Below are 14,733 nucleotides of genomic sequence, written 5' to 3' on the forward strand. Positions count from 1 at the left end.
TCCCTTCTAGTGTGAGCAGAGCAAATGAATGTGAGAGGTACTATTCCTATGACAGTTTCTATGGCAAATTTATACGACAAAAGGGATTGCACACATGTAATTAAGCTCTCTAATCAGTTGAATTTGAGTGACTCAAACGGTGGCTTATCCTAAGTGGTTCTAACCTAAACAGGTGAGCCCCAAAAGAGGCAAGAAAACAACAGCAGACACTCTTTAGTTATCCTTAAACAAAACCGGTGAGTCATGCAGCTGTACTGAGCTGAATTCTGCCGACAATCCCAATGATCCTGGGAGATGAGGACCCAACTGTCACTGATGTCTTGATTTCAGCCTGAGAAACCCTGAGCACTGAACACAGTGTGGACATGCCAGCACTTTTGTCTTATGGAAATGTGAGATGATAAATGGGCATGATTTAAAGCTGCTACATTGTGGTAATCTGTTACACACTTTTTTTTTTTCATTTGGTCTCTGCAGCAGGACAAGAACATTAATACATAAATAAACTATGGCTTAGAGAACTGAGTTTGTTTGCTTGATGTCACTCAGCCACTGATGGTCAAAGTTAGGACTCCCATCTCGATTACTGGCTTCTGAAGGGTCAGTTATATTCACATGATGTGAAGCAGTTCATCCCTCTCCTCCCTAAAGCCATCTCTGCATCTTCTTCCTCCTCTACCTGTTGCCTCCTCTTAGTCTCTTTTGCGGGCTTCCTTCTCTCCTTTTCCTTGATGTACACATGCCAAGACTCAAGCTCTGCTCTTCTTTTGCTCATTCAATGCTGTGGCTTGACTCCCTGCCTATAAATCATGACAACCAGATGTATTCCTCCAGCCCAGCCCTCTCCCCGCAGACTGCAGACACACAGACCCACTGCCCATTTGATATATCCACTAGGATGCCTAGTGAGCAACTCTGATATTCAGCACGTCTAAAACTGACCTCTCTTCTTTCACTCCAAACCTTCTCTACCTGCCTTCACTGTGATAAGCAATGGCTTCAGTCCCTGCGGCTGCAGAGCCTAAAACCATGGAATCATTCTCCATGCCTTTCTTTCAGACTCATACTCTCCAGCCTGGAAATTGTGTTGGCTTTGCTTTCAAAATGTATCCAGAGGCCAACAACTGTTAAAACTTCCCACTGACCTCCTCTTACCTGCTATTACCTCTGACCTAGATGACAGTGGCAGCCTTATGACTGGTTCGCCAGCTTCTTCTCTCACTCAATCCAGTCTGAATCCAACAGCCACCCTGCCTGTTGATATACACACCCGATCCGGCCATGTCACTGCCAATGCCCTACTATTTACAGTTTCTTAACGTGCCCCATGAGATCTGGGTCCTGGCACTTCCTGACTTCTTCCACTACCGCTCCCTTACTCTGCTGCAGACCCTGGCCTTTGTTCTTCCTTGATAGACACCTTAGTCACATGTCCGACATGGGGCTGTTACTCTGTAATCCCTTTGACTGGAAAACAGTCCCTCCAGACATCTGCACACCCCCTCATCTCCTCCAAGTTTCTGCTCAAATCTCACTGTGCAAAGAGGCCCACCCAGACCTCTCAGTTGTTCCAGAAGCCTATTACCCCACATGGGGCGCTTCTGACCTTTTCATGTTTTACTTTTTTCCTCATTTTTTCATTGACTTATTACCTTCTAAGATATGACCTGTCTGCCTATTAGGCTTGTGGCTTAGTGTCTCTTGCCCTAACCTCTTAGTTATTCCAGAAGCCTATTACCCCACATGGGCACTCCTGATCTTATCATGTTTTACTTTTTCTCTCATTTTTCCATTGACTTATTATCTTCTAAGATATAATCTGTCCACCTATTAGGCTTGTGGTTTAGCGTCCATCTCCCTTTAGAGTGAGTACTCACTGGAGAATCTCACAGTCTGGGGCGTAGACACATAACAGATACTTTGTGTGATTCACTCCTTCAAACTCATCTGCTCTCCTTTTCTATGATGCTGTACCCTTATCTCATCCTCTCTCTCTCTGACCATTTCCTTTCTGTTCTGGTTTTATTTTTCTATTAAATGTAGGTTTTTCTCCATTCAACTGTTTATTTTAGCAATCAATGTAAGTAAGTAAAGAATTGTGTTTGAAGTTCTTTGAAGTCCTCGCAGGACCTTGGATATTGTGCACAGGAAGGAGATGTGTTATTAAAGAAAGAATAAATAGAAATATATTTAAAAATCAAATTCTATTGGGAAAAATGCTTACTTTTGTGTAGAGGACTTGTAAAATGAGTCTTTTGCACTATATTTCTTGTTTGATTGTAAAACTGGTTCTCCATTATCCTAGAACGGGTGAACAATGTTAAAAAGATAAGATATAAATGAGAACTGCTAACGTTTTCTATTCATCATTCTTTCTTTTCTCGCCTTTCTGCATTTTTCTTCTTTCAAAGCACCTCTTGGATCAACCAGATTTAATACTTTCCTACCGCCCTCGATTATCTTGAAAATTTACATTCTGTTTACACACACCCCCACACACACACACACCCCCACACCCACACCCACACCTACACACACACACCCACACCCACACACACACACATTCCTACTGATTACATTAAAATTTACAAATATGTATTATTCTACTCATCTTTTTAATCTCTGATTTTTGGCTTAATCATTTTTTTAGTTTAAGATTGTAATTTATATAATTAATTCTAGACCTTTCTTATTTTCTAATATACACACAAAAGACTAATTTTTTTCTTCCTAGAACACTTTTAACACCTTTATATAAAATTATCAGTTTTATTTTCAAGTTTATGGTTTAGGTTAAAACATTTTCTAATTTCTCCTGTGATTTCTTCTTTGACCCATGAATTATTTAGAGTCGTGGTGTTTCATTTTAAAATATTTGATGCTTTCCCAGACATCTTATTTATTTTTAACTCCATGGTAGTTAGGGGCTTCCCAGATGGTGGTAGTGGTAAAGAACCCACCTACCAGTGCAGAAGATGCAAGATGTGGGTTAGATCCCTGGGTGGGGAATATCACATGAAGGAGAATATGGTAACACACTGTGTATTCTGGCCTGGAAAATCTCATGTACAGAGGAGCCTGATGGGCTGTGATCCATAGGGTCACAAAGAGTCAGACACAACTGAAGTGACTTTAGTATGTGGTAGTTTGAGAACACATATAGTAAACTATAGTTACTGACTTGGAATTCTGAACCAAATTTGCAATCCTGGAATAATCCCCACTTAGTCCTAATGTCCTATCCTTTTTATATATCACCAATTGGTCTTCCCAGATGGTGCGAGTGGTAAGGGACCCGCTTGCCAATGCAGGAGACTGAGGGGATGCACGTTCAATCCCTGGGTTGGAAAGATCCCCTGGAGGAGGGCATGGCAACCCACTCTAGTATTCTTGCCTGGAGAATCCCAGGGGCAGAGGAGCCTGGCGGGCTACAGTCATAGGGTCACAAAGAGGAGGACATGACTGGAGCAACCTAACATGCAAATTCAATTTAGTAAAATTTTGCTAAGAATATTTTTCATATGCCTGTTCATAGGCATATCAGACTAATTTTTGTTGTAGATCTTTTTCACATGTTGATGACAGGCTTCTTTTGTTCTCAGATATATTATTTGGGTCAGATGATAGTCTTTCTTCCTTAAACATCCTTTTATTCATCAGTAAAACTATCTAACCCTGGAGTTTTTTCTGTGGAAAGTGTTTTAATAATCAATTAAACTATTTTAATAGATATAGGGCTACTCAGTTCAGCTCAGTTCAGTCACTCAGTTGTGTCTGACTCTTTCCGACCCCATGGACTGAGGCATGTCAGGCTTCTCTGTCCATCGTCAACTCCCAGAGCTTGCTCAAACTCATGTCCATTGAGTCAGTGATGCCATCCAACCATCTCATCCTCTGTCGTCCCGTTCTCCTCCAACCTTCAATCTTTCCCAGCATCCTGTGTTTTTCCAGTGAGTCAGTTCTTCACATCAGGTGCCAAAATATTGAAGCTTCAGCTTCAACATCAGACCTTCCACTGAATATTCAGGACTGCTTTCCTTCAGCATTGACTGGTTTGATCTCCTTGCAGTCCAAGGGACTCTCAAGAGTCTTCTTCAACACCACAGTTCAAAAGCATCAATTCTTCTGTATTCAGCTTTCTTCATGGTTCAACTCTTACATTCATACAAGACTATCGGAAAAGCCATAGGCTTGACTAGACGGACCTTTGTTGGCAAAGTAATGTCTCTGCTTTTTAATATGCTGTCTAGGTTGGTTATAGCTTTTCTTCAAAAGACCAAGCGTCTTTTAATTTCAAGCCTGCAGTCACCATCTGCAGTGATTTTGGAGCCCAAGAAAATACAGTCGATCACTGTTTCCCCATCTATTTGTCATGAAGTGATGGGACTGGATACCATGATCTTAGGTTTTTGAATGCTGAGTTTTAAGCCAGCTTTTTCACTCTCCTCTTTCACTTTCATCAAGAGGCTCTTCAGTTCCTCTTCACTTTCTGCCATAAGGGTGGTGTTATCTGCATATCTGAGGTTATTGATATTTCTCCCAGCAATCTTGATTCCAGCTTGTGCTTCATCCAGCCCGGTATTATGCATAATGTACTCTGCATATTAATTAAATGAGCAGGAGTGTGACAGTATACAGCCTTGACATACTCTTTCTCCAATTAGCAACCAGTCCATTGTTCCATGTCCAGTTCTATCTGTTGCTTCCTGACCTACGTACAGATTTCTCAGGAGGCAGGTAAGGTGGTCTGGTATTCCCATATCTTTAAGAATTTTCCACAGGTTTTTTGTGATCCACACAGTGAATGTCTTTGGCGTAGTCAATAAAGCAGAATTTAGATGTTTTTCTGGAACCCTTTTGCTTTTTCTATGATCCAATGGATGTTGGCAATTTGATCTCTGGTTCCCCTGTCACTCAGACTTTATTATGTCAGTTTTGATAAGCTGTGTTTTCAAGGAATTTGCTGACATAAGGTTGCTTACCATATCCTTCATTAAAAGATAAACTATATTGAGATCTTTAATGAACTAAATCTGATTAATGCATATGATTTGATATTACAGCTATATATATATATTTTTTTTTTCATGAAACTACCACAACAGACAAGATTCAGAGCATTTATATTTTGAAAAAGCATTTCTCATGCTTCTTTGTATCCCTATATCCCTATGTTCCCAGTCCAGGTCAACAAGTAATCTGCTTTTTGTCACTGTATGCTGCTCTGCATTTTTAGAGCTTCAGTTAAACAGAATCAGCTAATAGATAATATTTTGTTTCGGGCTATTTTCATTCAGTATAATATTTTCAGTTTCATTCCTGTGGTCACATGTATTGGAATGATAGATCTTACTTGCTGAGTGTTATTCTATTGTATGGCTACACTTCAATGTGTTCATACTCTCACATGCACATCAACAATTTGTTTCCACTTTTTGTCAATAAGGAATAAAGCTGCTCTGAGTATTTATGCTCAAGTCATTGTGTGGACATATATTCAAATTTGTCTTGTGTAAATACCTAAGAGTAGCATGTCTGGACACTTGATAGGTGTGTGTCTAACTTCTGAACAAAGTGTTAAAGTTTCTGCAGTATTTGTAACATTTCACATTCCCACCAGCAGGGTGTAAGGGTTCCAGTGTTCTGGATCCTTGTCAACAGTTGGCATTTTCAGTCTTTTAAATTTTAGCTATTGTGGAGATATACTGTATTTAAGTTGTATTTCACTAATGACTCAGCACATTGAGCACTTTTTAATGTGTCCATTAGCCATTCTTGTATTTTTTTGTGAGGTGTCTGTTCAGATCTTTTGATAATTTTTCATTTGGGGTGTTCATTTTGTTCCTGATTGATTTTAAGTGATCTCTATACATCTTAGATACAAATCCTTTCTTATTTATATGATTGTGAATATTTTCTCATTATATGGCTTGCTGATTCATTTTCTTAATAATGCACTTTGAAAATCTAAATATTTCAAAATTTTATAATCTTAATTTTATATTAAGGCTTACTATATTATCCTTTTAAGATTTTTTTTTTGTACAGGTTAATGATATATCCAGCTGTTTCTGTAATACATTAAAAGACTTTCTTCACTAAAATGCTTGGCACATTTGGTAGCTGTATTTCTGGACTCTTAGGTTCCTTTAATCTGTATGTCTGTCATTTGCCTATTGGCAAATGGCAACCCACTCCAGGACTCTTGCCTGGAAAATTCCATGGACAGAGGAGCCTGGTAGCTACAGTCCATGGGGTCACAAAGAGTCAGACATGACTGTGCAACTTCACTCACACTCACTCACTGATTGTTGTAGCTTGATAGTAAGACTTGAAATCAGGTGGAATAAATCCTCCAACTTGTTCTTTTTATTCAAAATAGTTTTAGCTATTTTAGGTTTCCATTGTATATTGATTTCCAAAAAGAAACAGCTCAGTTGTTGATGGGAATTGCACTAAGACTAAAAATCAACTTAGAAAGGTCCAAAAAGAATTTAACACTGAGTCTTCCAATCCAGTTGAGAGCAAGTTGCTCTATTTGGGTACTTTTTAATTTTTCTCAATACACTTTGTAGTTTTGCCACAGGGTTCCCAAATATTTGTAATTGCTGGTTAAAGTGTTCTTACTTGACTTTTTAAAAATGTACTGTGTGCTCATTTTCTCCTGACTTGTACGGATTCTAACAAGAAGCCTGCTGTCATTTTTACATGTGCGTCTTTGTATATTCATTTTTGCCTCTACCTGTTTTAGGATCTTCTCTTTTATCACTGTTTTTCAGCAATGTGATCGATGTGTATGGGTTTATCTATACTCAGCTTGGCATCTGCTGAATTTCTTGGGTCTGCAGATTTATAACTTCCATCTGTTAGGAATAATTTTGGCCATTATTTCCCCCAATAATTTTTCCTACCTTATTTTCTCCCTTGGGATTCCAACTACATGTACGTTAGGCTGCTTGAAATTGTCCCACAGTTGTCTGTGGATCTTCCCCCTGTATTTATTTTGGACAGTCTCTATTCCTATGTATTTCATTATTCTTTTATTTTGCAGGGTCTAATCTGCTTTTGGAACTGTTTATCTTTAATTTTAGACGCTGTATTTTTCTCTATAAATCCTTTTGAGTCTTGTTTGTGTGGCCAATTTTCCACGTTGTCATGGTTGTGGTCTCCTCCACAGCCTGAATGTAGGGAACAAATTTGTAACATATTTCCGTTGTTTCTTTATGTCTGTCACTCCTGTGTCTGGTATTATTGATTTGTTTTTACTATGGTAATATTTTTCTTCTTCTCTGCATAAAAATGAATTTTTTATTGTGCATCTGTTTTGCACTTTAGTTTGTTGGTTGCTAGAAGTAGTTTTATACTTAGTATTAGACTCTATTTCGGTGCAAAGTTCAATAGTTGAAACCAGTTGGGTGCTTTTGAGCATTCCTTCTAAACTTCGTTCGTTAAAGTCTGGAGGAACCTTCAGAGGACTGACTTGACCTGACTAGAGGTGATATCCTCCTGAAGCGTCTACTGATATCCCGTGTACCCTGTGTCTTCCTTCTCTGTGGGGACATGCACCATCCTCTGACTGTCAGCGCCAGAGAATGGTCATGGAGCTCTTCACAGTAAGTCCTTGCCCAGCTTTGGTAACTCCCTCTTAAGGACACGCAGATCTGCACTCAGAGACCTGTGCATGCTTTGCCCCACCCCAGGTCTCCAGAGCCCCTTCTATGTAGCTCCCCCCACCCTGATATCCTACTCCGCATATTTGGCTTGACTTAGTCACCTGCAACTCCAATTGCCTCAACTGCATAAGGATGCAAAACTTTGTATGATTTCCCTTCCTTGGGCTGTGGTTTGGAAACTGTCACTGTTTTGTCCATTTTGTGTCCACTTTGCTGCCTATTTTCTAGCTTTCTGAGAAGGTATATTCATTCAGCAAAGAGAGTTTTACTGGCGTTTAGCAGGGAGAAACTAGGAAAGCTGTTAATGATCCTACAATGCACACAACATCCTGCACAACAAAGAATTATCCAGCTCTAAATGTCAGTGTGGGGATTCCCTGGTAGCTCAGCAGTAAAGAATCTGCCAGCTGATTCAGGAGATGTGTGTTTGATCCCTGGGTCAGGAATATCCCCTGGAGAAGGAAATGGCAACCCACTCCAGTATTCTTGCCTGGGAAATTCCTTGGACAGAGGAGCCTGGTGGGCTACACAGTCCATGGGCCAAAAATGAGTCAGACACGACTTAGCCACTAAATACCACAAGTACCACCACCAAATGTCAATTATGCCAAGGTTGAGAAACACTGGTTTGACATATTATACCCAATCTATTATTTAGCTCTTCTTCAGGGACTCTAATTATATATATATATATATATATATATATATATATATATATATATATATATATATATATATATTGTTTCTTTGTTCATTCTGTCTGCCCTCTGATGGAGAATGAGAGGCTTGCGAAAGTTTCCTGATGGGAGAGACTGACTGAGGGGGAACCTGGGTCTTGTTCTGATGGACAGGGCCATGCTCAGTAAAACTTTAATCCAATTTTCTGTTGATAGGTGGGGCTACATTCCCTCCCTGTTGTTTGGCCTGAAGCCAAATCATGGCAGGAGTAATGATAATCCTGACTTCCTTCAAAAGGACTCATGCCCACGCTGCTGAGTTCAATGCCCGTGACCCTGCAGCAGGCCACCCTTGCCTCTGCCAGAGACTCCTGCACACTCACAGGCAACTCTTGCTCACTCTCTTGTGGGGACACTGCTTTCTCCTGGCTCCTGGTGCGCACAAGGTTTTCTTTGTGCCCACCAAGAGTCTGTTTCCCCGGTCCTGTGGAAGTTCTGTAATCAAATCCCACTGGCCTCCAAAGTCAAATTCCCTGGGGATTTTCAGTCCCTTTGCCAAATTCCCAGGTTGGGAAATCTGTTGTGGGTCCTAGAACTTTCTTAGCAGGTTGAAAATTTCATCAGTACAATTGTTCTGCAGTTTGTGGTAGTCTGCTCAGCGGTTCTATGGTGGGGCTATTGGTGACCTCCTCCAATAGGGCTTCTGCCACATGCTGTGTGTGCCAGGTCTGCAGCAGCCAGAGCCCCTGTCTCCAACAGCAGGCCACTGTTGACCGGTGCCTCTGCAGGAGACACTCAAACACTCAAAGGCAGGTCTGGCTCAGGCTCTGTGGGGTCTCTGGGTCCTAGTGCTCACAGGTTTTGTTTGAGCCCTTCAAGCATCTCTGCAGGGAATGGGGTTTGATTTTAAACATGATTTCACCCCTCCTACTGTCTTGCTGAGGCTTCTCCTTTGCTATTGGATGTGCGGTATCTTTTTTTGGTGGGATCCAACATTCCCCCGTCAATGGCTGTTCAGCAGAGAGCTGCAATTTTGGAGATCTCGTAGGAGAAGATGAGTGTATGACCTTCTACTCCACTGAATCCCTCAGAAGAAATGGAGTAGCCCTCACAGTCAACAAAAAAGTATGAAATGCAGTACTTGGCTGCAATCTCAAAAATGACAGAATGATTTCTGTTCATTTCCAAAGCAAGCCATTCAATATTACAGTAATCCAAGTCTATGCCCAAACCACTGAAGTCGAAGAAGTGGAAATTGAACAGTTCTATGGTGACCTAAAGATCTTCTAGAACTAACACCAAAAAAAGATGTCCTTTTCATCATAGGAGTCTGGAATGCAAAAGTAGGAAGTCAAGAAATACCTGGAGTAACAGGCAAGTCTGGCCTTGGAGTATAAAATGAAGCAGGGAAAAGGCTAACAGAGCTTTGCCAAGAAAATGGACTGGTCATAGCAAAACCCTCTTCCTACAACACAAGAGATGACTCCACACATGGACATCACCAAATGGTCAATACTGAAATCAGATTGATTACATTCTTTACAGCCAAAGATGGAGAAGCTCTATACAGTCAGCAAAAACAAGACCAGGAGCTGACTGCACACAGATCATGAACTCTTTATTACAAAATTCAGTCTCAAATTGAAGAAAGTAGGGAAAACCACCAGACCATTCAGGTATGACCTAAATCAAATTCCTTATGATCATACAGTGGAAGTGAGAAATAGCTTTAAGGCATTAGATTTTATAGACAGAGTACCTAAAGAACTATGGACAGAAGTTCATGACACTGTAGAGGAGACAGTGATTAAGACCAGCCCCAAGAAAAAGAAATGCAAAAAGGAAAAATGGTTGTCAGAGGAGGCATTACAAATAGCTGAGAAAGGAAGAGAAGCTAAAGGCAAAGGAGAAAAGGAAAGATATACCCATCTGAACGCAGAATTCCAAAGAATAGCAAGGAGAGATAAGAAAGCCTTCTTCAGTGATCAGTGCAAAGAAATGGAGGAAGACAATAGAATGGGAAGGACTAGAGATCTCTTCAAGAAAATCAGAGATACCAAGGGAGCGTTTCATGCAAAGATGGGCTCAATAAAGTACAGAAACAGTGTAGACCTAACAGGAGCAGAAGATATCAAGAGGTGGCAAGAATACAAAGAAAACTATACAAAAAAATCTTAATGACCCAGATAGCTATGATGGTGTGATCACTCACCTAGAGCCAGACATCCTGGAATGCGAAGTCAAGTGGGCCTTAGGAAGTATCACTAAGAACAAAGGTAGTGGAGGTGATGGAATTCCAGTTGAGCTATTTCAAAACCTAAAAGATGATGCTGTGAAAGTGCTGCACTCAATATGCCTGCAAATTTGGGGAACTCAGCAGTGGCCACAGGACTGAATATGGTCTGTTTTCATTCTAATCCCAAAGAAAGGCAATGCCAAAGAATGCTCAAGCTACCACACAATTGCACTCATTTCACACACTAGAAAAGTAATGCTCAAACTCCAAGTGAGGCTTCAATAGTATGTGAACCGAGAACTTCCAGATGTTCCAGTTGGGTTTAGATAAGGCAAAGGAGTCAGAGATCAAATTGCTAACATCCATTGGATCACAGAAAGTTTCAGAAAGAGAGTTCCAGAAAAACATCTACTTCTGATTTACACCAAAGCCTTTGACTGTGTGGATCACAACAAACTGTGGGAAATTCTTCAAGAGATGGGAATACCAGACCACATAATCTGCCTCCTGAGAAATCTGTATGCAGGTCAAGAAGCAACAGTTAGAACCAGACATGGAACAACAGACTGGTTCCAAATTGGGAAAGGAGTACGTCAAGGCTGTATATTGTCACCCTGCTTATTTAACTTATACGCAGAGTACATTATATGAAATGCCAGGCTGGAGAAGTACAAGCTGTCATACCAATAACCTCAGATATGCAGATGATACCACAGAAAGCAAAAAGCAGAAAGCAAAGAGGAACTAAAGAGCCTCTTGATGAAAGTGAGAGTGAAAAAACTCAACAATCAAAAAACTAAGATCATGGCATCCAGGCCCATCACTTCATGGCAAATAGATGGGGAAACAATGGAAATAGTGACAGGCTTTATTTCCTTGGGTTCCAAAATCACTATGGATGGTGACTGCAGCCATGAATGTAAAAGACTCTTGCTCCTTGGAAGAAAAGCTAGACAGCATATTAAAAAGCAGAGACATTACTCTGGTGACAAAGCTCCATCTAGTCAAAGCTATGGTTTTTCTAGTAATCATGTATGGATGTGAGAGTTGGATTATAAAGAAAGCTGAGTGCTGAAGAATTGATGCTTTTGAACTGTGGTGTTGGAAAAGACTCTTGAGAGTTCCTTGGATTGCAAGGAGATCAAACCAGTCAGTCCTGAATATTCATTGGAAGGTCTCATGCTGAAGCTGAAGCTCCAACACATTGGCCACCTGATGCGAATAACTGTCTCACTGAAAAAGACCCTAATCCTGGGAAAGATCGAAGGCAGGAGAAGGGGACAACAGAGGATGAGATGGTTCGATGGCATCACTGACTTGATGGGCATGAGTTTGAGCAAATCTGTGAGTTGGTGATGGACAGGGAAGCCTGACTTACTGTAGTCCTTGGGGTTGCAAAGAGTCGGACACGACTGAGTGACTGAACTGAAATGTTTCTTCTTTGCAGATCTTCCTTTTCAACCATTTTCCCTTAGCTATTTTCAATTAATTCTTTATTGTCTTTTTATTCTCTTGGATGATTTTCATTAAATTTTTACCTTAATTGCCTTTTTCTTGGGTTTCATGTACTGAAGTCATAATTTCTGAATGAATCTTTATTTCACCTAAAATTTTATTTTCAATTATTCTTTGAATTTCTGTATGAAATTTCTGTACTTTTTCACAACCCCAAATGGTTATTTGAAAATATATAACAAACTTCAGAGTGTATTACAATGCTCTTCGGGTTTATAGTTGATTTGGGAAGTAATTGTCTTCACTGAAGTATTCTAATTCTTGTTTTCTGTTTTATTACAGTTTAATTCAATCTGTGAATTTCATGTGGTTTATAAAATTTAAAGTTCAATTGTGCCCTCTTTTGTCAGTGTTCAGTTCAGTTCAGTTGCTCAGTCATGTCCGACTCTTTGCGACCCCATGAATCGCCGCACGCCAGGCCTCCCCGTCCATCACCAACTCCCAGAGTTCACCCAGACTCACGTCCGTTGAGTCAGTGATGCCATCCAGCCATCTCATCCTCTGTCTTCCCCTTCTCCTCCTGCCCCCAATCCCACCCAGCATCAGACTCTTTTCCAATGAAAAGACTCCAACTCTTCGCATGAGGTGGCCAAAGTACTGGAATTTCAGCCTTAGCATCATTCCTTCCAAAGAAATCCCAGGGCTGATCTCCTTCAGAATGAACTGGTTGGATCTCCTTGCAGTCCAAGGGACTCTCAAGAGTCTTCCCCAACACCACAGTTCAAAAGCATCAATTCTTTGGCGCTCAGCTTTCTTCACAGTCCAACTCTCACATCCATACATGACCACAGGAAAAACCATAGCATTAGCCAAGTACAATTTCTTTCTTATACCTATGAGACTAGCAAATGTTCAGTTAGATTAGTTTCCCCTTTCCGAGCAGCAAATTCCTATCAGGCCAAAGTGACCCTAAGTGCTGGCTTACATTTTAAAGGTTCTAACCTTTCATTGGTTCAGTAATTTCTCTCCATTTTATTAGCTTTTTTATATTAAAAAATTAAATATTAATCTAGTCATTTCCATTGGAAATATTGTCCCATGTTACTTAGTTAGCTTCTATTACTGGTAGGAAAATATCAAAATTTATCTTGACATAAAACTCTATGCTTAAGTTTAAATAAGTATGCTTTATTAGTTTTTGCATGACAAGAACTTCAGAATTCTAATTCTAAAATAGATAGCTAGGTAATGCATATAGCCTTGTCATAAATTTATAGCCTTAGATGGGTAAAAAAAAGCATCAGTGCCTTCAATAATAATGTCCCCTTTTGAAGCTCTCACAGGATTATCAGAAGGAGCAATGGATTCTTTGAAGAGTCTGGAGATGGAATAAGCAAAATTAACAAATACAAATTCTCCTTTTGGAGAAATCAAATGGAGAAATCAAATTCTCCATTTCATCTGAATTTAGAATAGTTCAAAACAGGGAAAACCTCCCCATTTTAATGCCATGATTTTCTTATAGAAAAAAATGCACACAAGAATAGACATGAAGTCCTGACATGGGTGGATGGTATCTTGAGTAAAGGAGACACAGGTGACATATATTTTGAGTAATCTTTTCATTCCATGGCCATACACCCTAGTATACCTGATGACCTGTGGGAGGTACGTTCCATTCCTCTTGGTAGTAGAATTAAAAAAGACAAAGGGAGAGGTGGGAAAAGGAGAAGTCAACTTGAGAAGCTACAGATAAATTTAGCCAGATCAACTTTAGGAAGGAAAAAATATAAGAGTTACAAAAATGGAAATAGATTCCTTGAAGATATCCATAACTTTACTGCTAATAGACATGTTTCTTTTGGGGGGGTGGTGATGAAAATGTTCAAAAATTAGACTGTGGTAATCTATTTCTGCTTTATTGACTATGCCAAAGCCTTTGACTGTGTGGATCACAATAAACTGTGGAAAATTCTGAGAGAGATGGGAATACCAGACCACCTGACCTGCCTCTTGAGAATCCTATATGCAGGTCAAGAAGCAATAGTTAGAACTGGACATGGAACAACAGACTGGTTCCAAATAGGAAAAGGAGTATGTCAAGCCTGTATATTGTCACCCTGCTTATTTAACTTATATGCAGAGTACATCATGAGAAATGCTGGGCTGGAAGAAGCACAAGCTGGAATCAAGACTGCTGGGAGAAATATCAATAACCTCACATATGTAGATGACATCACCCTTATGGCAGAAAGTGAAGAGGAAATAAAAAGTCTCTTGATAAAAGTAAAAGAGGAGAGTGAAAAAGTTGGCTTAAAGCTCAACATTCAGAAAACGAAGATCATGGCATCCGGTCCCATCACTTCATGGGAAATAGAAGGGGAAACAGTGGAAACAGTGTCAGACTTTATTTTTTGGGGTTCCCAAATCACTGCAAATGGTGACTGCAGCCATGAAATTAAAAGATGCTTACTCCTTGGAAGGAAAGTTATGACCAACCTAGACAGCATATTCAAAAGCAGAGACATTACTTTGCCAACAAAGGTCCATCTAGTCAAGGCTATGGTTTTTCCAGTGGTCATGTATGGATGTGAGAGTTGGACTGTGAAGAAAGCTGAGTGCCGAAGAATTGATGCTTTTGAACTGTGGTGTTGGAGAAAACTCTTGAGAGTCCCTTGGACTGCAAGGAGAT

At 40.1% G+C, this 14,733-nt stretch overlaps 1 protein-coding gene across 1 annotated transcript in view; it reads right to left on the bottom strand.

Moving 5' to 3' along the window:
* SPMIP7 (sperm microtubule inner protein 7) overlaps nt 1-14,733 on the bottom strand; it is a 63,363-nt gene that overhangs the window by 38,538 nt on the left and 10,092 nt on the right. Inside the window, exon 3 of the mRNA XM_070292394.1 lies at nt 2,225-2,301. Within this exon, the coding sequence (XP_070148495.1) occupies nt 2,225-2,301 (77 nt within the window). The remainder of the gene's footprint in view (nt 1-2,224; nt 2,302-14,733) is intronic.

This window comes from Ovis canadensis, chromosome 4, assembly GCF_042477335.2.
Source record: "Ovis canadensis isolate MfBH-ARS-UI-01 breed Bighorn chromosome 4, ARS-UI_OviCan_v2, whole genome shotgun sequence".
Taxonomy (NCBI): domain Eukaryota; kingdom Metazoa; phylum Chordata; class Mammalia; order Artiodactyla; family Bovidae; genus Ovis; species Ovis canadensis.